This window comes from Brassica napus, chromosome C6 (genome assembly GCF_020379485.1).
Source record: "Brassica napus cultivar Da-Ae chromosome C6, Da-Ae, whole genome shotgun sequence".
NCBI classification, from domain to species: Eukaryota; Viridiplantae; Streptophyta; class Magnoliopsida; order Brassicales; family Brassicaceae; genus Brassica; species Brassica napus.
The window spans coordinates 13,441,751-13,444,649 of record NC_063449.1 but is presented as its reverse complement, the minus strand read 5'-3'; the positions used below and the strand labels follow the sequence as shown (position 1 = coordinate 13,444,649).

General features: G+C 31.0%; 1 protein-coding gene across 2 annotated transcripts; it reads left to right on the top strand.

Annotated features, from left to right (window-relative positions):
* The first annotated feature begins 285 nt into the window (after window positions 1-285).
* Window positions 286-2,019, top strand: LOC106375772 (protein EPIDERMAL PATTERNING FACTOR 2). Of its 2 annotated transcripts, none has more exons than XM_013815762.3 (3): window positions 286-675; window positions 818-891; window positions 1,502-2,019. In XM_013815762.3, the coding sequence occupies exons 1-3, from the start codon at window positions 582-584 to the stop codon at window positions 1,700-1,702; spliced, it is 369 nt and encodes a 122-aa protein (XP_013671216.1). In that variant the 5' UTR covers window positions 286-581; the 3' UTR covers window positions 1,703-2,019. The 2 variants fall into 2 exon arrangements, with proteins under 2 accessions (XP_013671216.1, XP_013671225.1); XM_013815771.3 differs by having other exon boundaries at window positions 350-675; window positions 818-882.
* The last annotated feature ends 880 nt before the right edge of the window (window positions 2,020-2,899 follow it).

The following is a 2,899-nucleotide window of genomic DNA, read 5'->3' as shown; positions in this document are numbered from 1 at the left end:
CTTTGAAGATCTTAAAATCGCCTTGTCTTTATTGATACGGCCACTTTTGTGCATATATATGATATATCCTTGTACTAAACTACGATGACCTAATCTTTTAGTAACATTTTCAACGATAAGTAAACTATGATTTAGTTAACGAAATACATGTTATATCCGTGAAGTTAAATAGATAATTCGAAACGTAAATAATTCGAAACGTAAAATGAAACAAGTGCACAAGTACCATATCTCAGGACTTGTTGCTACATTTCAACGTTCTTTGATTCAAACAAATTCAAATGAGCAAATTGAATGTAAATGATAGCGAACAGATTCGTCGACATAAAGTGTAGAAAAATATCATAAAATCGACGAGAATCATGTGACCTCAGGTGCACGTACGTCTTTTTTCATTTATTGTTGTAACACACACCAATTTTTCTCATCTTTTCACCAACTATATAAATACATATATATCACTTGCACTTAGATTATTCATCCTTCATCATACAACCTGTTTTCATCTTTAGAAGATTCTCTTTAAAACATCTGTTTTATCCAGGTTTAATAATCTTGTTGAGACAAAAATAAAATAAAACATGAAGAAGTTTCTCCGCACGTTAGTGTTTGCCCTCGTCCTAGTCTTCGCCGCGTGTTCTTTGGTCGTTAACTGCATTCGCACGCCGCCACTAAGTCCGTCACATCAATATCTCACCCTTTTCTTTTCTTTTTTATATATATCTATTTGTTAATAATTTGTTCCTACAATAAAGTAACCTTTTTGGGGGTCAGAGCTCATATAATATAATTAACACTTCATTTTATGCCTTTTTAGAAACTGCGGTCAATGGCGGAGAGAATAAAAACTCCGAGATGGGACGAACTCAAACGCACCACGAGGTAGGTCAGGTCTCGCACGGTGCACTACTCTCAAATTTTTTTTTTACTACTCTCAAACTTTTTTTCTAATAATATATCATTACTTTTTTTTTTGAACAAATATATCATTACTTTAAATACATGTATTATGATAAAAACCAAATGTAATTTTGGATTGTTTAACAAAATATGTCATACCTTTTAAAAATGAACCAAGTTATCTAAAACTAAACCCTAAACCCAAAAATTTAAAGTCATAACCAGCAAATTTATACAGACTATAAATTCTAAAACGTCAATTTAAATTCAAAATTTTGTGTTTTCATTAATTTGAACGAACTTAAACCCTTTAACAAAAAAATAAAATTTTGAACGAACTTAGACGCTTCTTTAAATTCTAGACCTCTAAAACTTAAACTTATTTATCTAAATTTTAATTATATTTAGCCTTTCTCAACGGTTCCTTTTGGTTTTTGTTTGCCTGTTTTGACAAGTCTTTGATATTAAATGTGTGATTTAATAATTTCAGTATAATATTTCAGATATATACTTTGTCCTTTTTTTTTGTGTGTTCAACACTTTGACCTCTTAATTATATGACTTCTGAACTTATCACTGTAATTATTTTATGGCGGAAAAGGAAATAAAGGAAAAAAGAGGGGTAGAGATGGAAATGTATCCTACGGGATCGAGTTTACCTGATTGTTCCTACGCATGTGGCGCATGCTCGCCGTGTAAACGCGTGATGATTAGCTTTCAGTGCTCCGTCGCCGAATCATGCAGCGTCGTCTACAGATGCACGTGCCGAGGAAGATACTATCACGTGCCATCTAGGGCTTGAATCTCTACCGTTTATCTACTTTTTCTTGTGTGTGTGGCGGCAACCGGCAAATATCAGTTTTGGCGGGTGGCGGCAAAACTATCTACAATGTTTTTGTACAATTTTGTTGAAATTTTAATTACGCTATGGGCCCTCCTACAATTAATATTGGGCTTTCTAAGGCTTCTTCAATGCGCGTCATGAGACGACCGAATCAGATGCTTGAAGCAAAGTCAAATGTTTCGGCCATTTTTTTTAATAACTGCAAGATGATTTTTTTTCCTCGCATCAAGTAGCATGCAGTAAACTTTTCTTTTACCATATAAAGAGTTTTAAAACTTTTTGTCTCCTTTAGTTAATCTGATTTGCATTAGTGAATCAGAGCTGAATGCTTAATTAAGTACAGTAAAAGCAATCATTAGATTTTTGTTCCAATGTTAAATTCTCATAATTTCAAGTTATTTTATGTTTACGATCTATAAATTCTGAGTATTTTAAGAAATCAAAACTTTTCAGCCTCGGAATTTAAAGTTAAGACAGGGCCATGATATTAAACAAATTGGTTATAAAATCTAATAAAAAAAGAAAACTTTAAATATCACTTTCTCATTTTGAAATCAATGGTCGAGTAAAGCTCTCAAGAAGACATGGTCAATAGTCAGAAAAAAATAAAAGGGATGCAACTTGCAGTATTGTTAAGTATTTTAGTGACGCATATGAATGAATAATGTACTTATGTAAATGACATATAAGTATATAACCAACCTAATTGAATTTGTTATCAGTATATTTTTTGTTTTTTTTATTACAGGTTTGAAGTACTATTTCCCATCTGATTTCATTTACTTTTTTTTTATATACAAAAACATATGAATAATGTGGCAGAGTATTAAGATATATATGGGATAAAGTCAACATGAAACATCTCAGTCTGGAATTTCTTGTTTTTACTTTTCAAAATCCGAGCTGAAACAGTGTTATCACACGCATATGATTTAATAACTGTGAAATAGTTCGTTTCTTCATAGTTAAATGAAATTTGAGACAGTGTATGAAATATCTATTTAAGAGTATTTCCAATGGATCATTCTATTTCTTTTTTTTTTCAAAATAAAATAACTCTATAATGGAACTAAATTCTATTCCAAAGCAACTCTATTTTAGAGAAAATAGCATATTCAACAAATAAATAAATAAATTATTCATTATGGAGTAAAT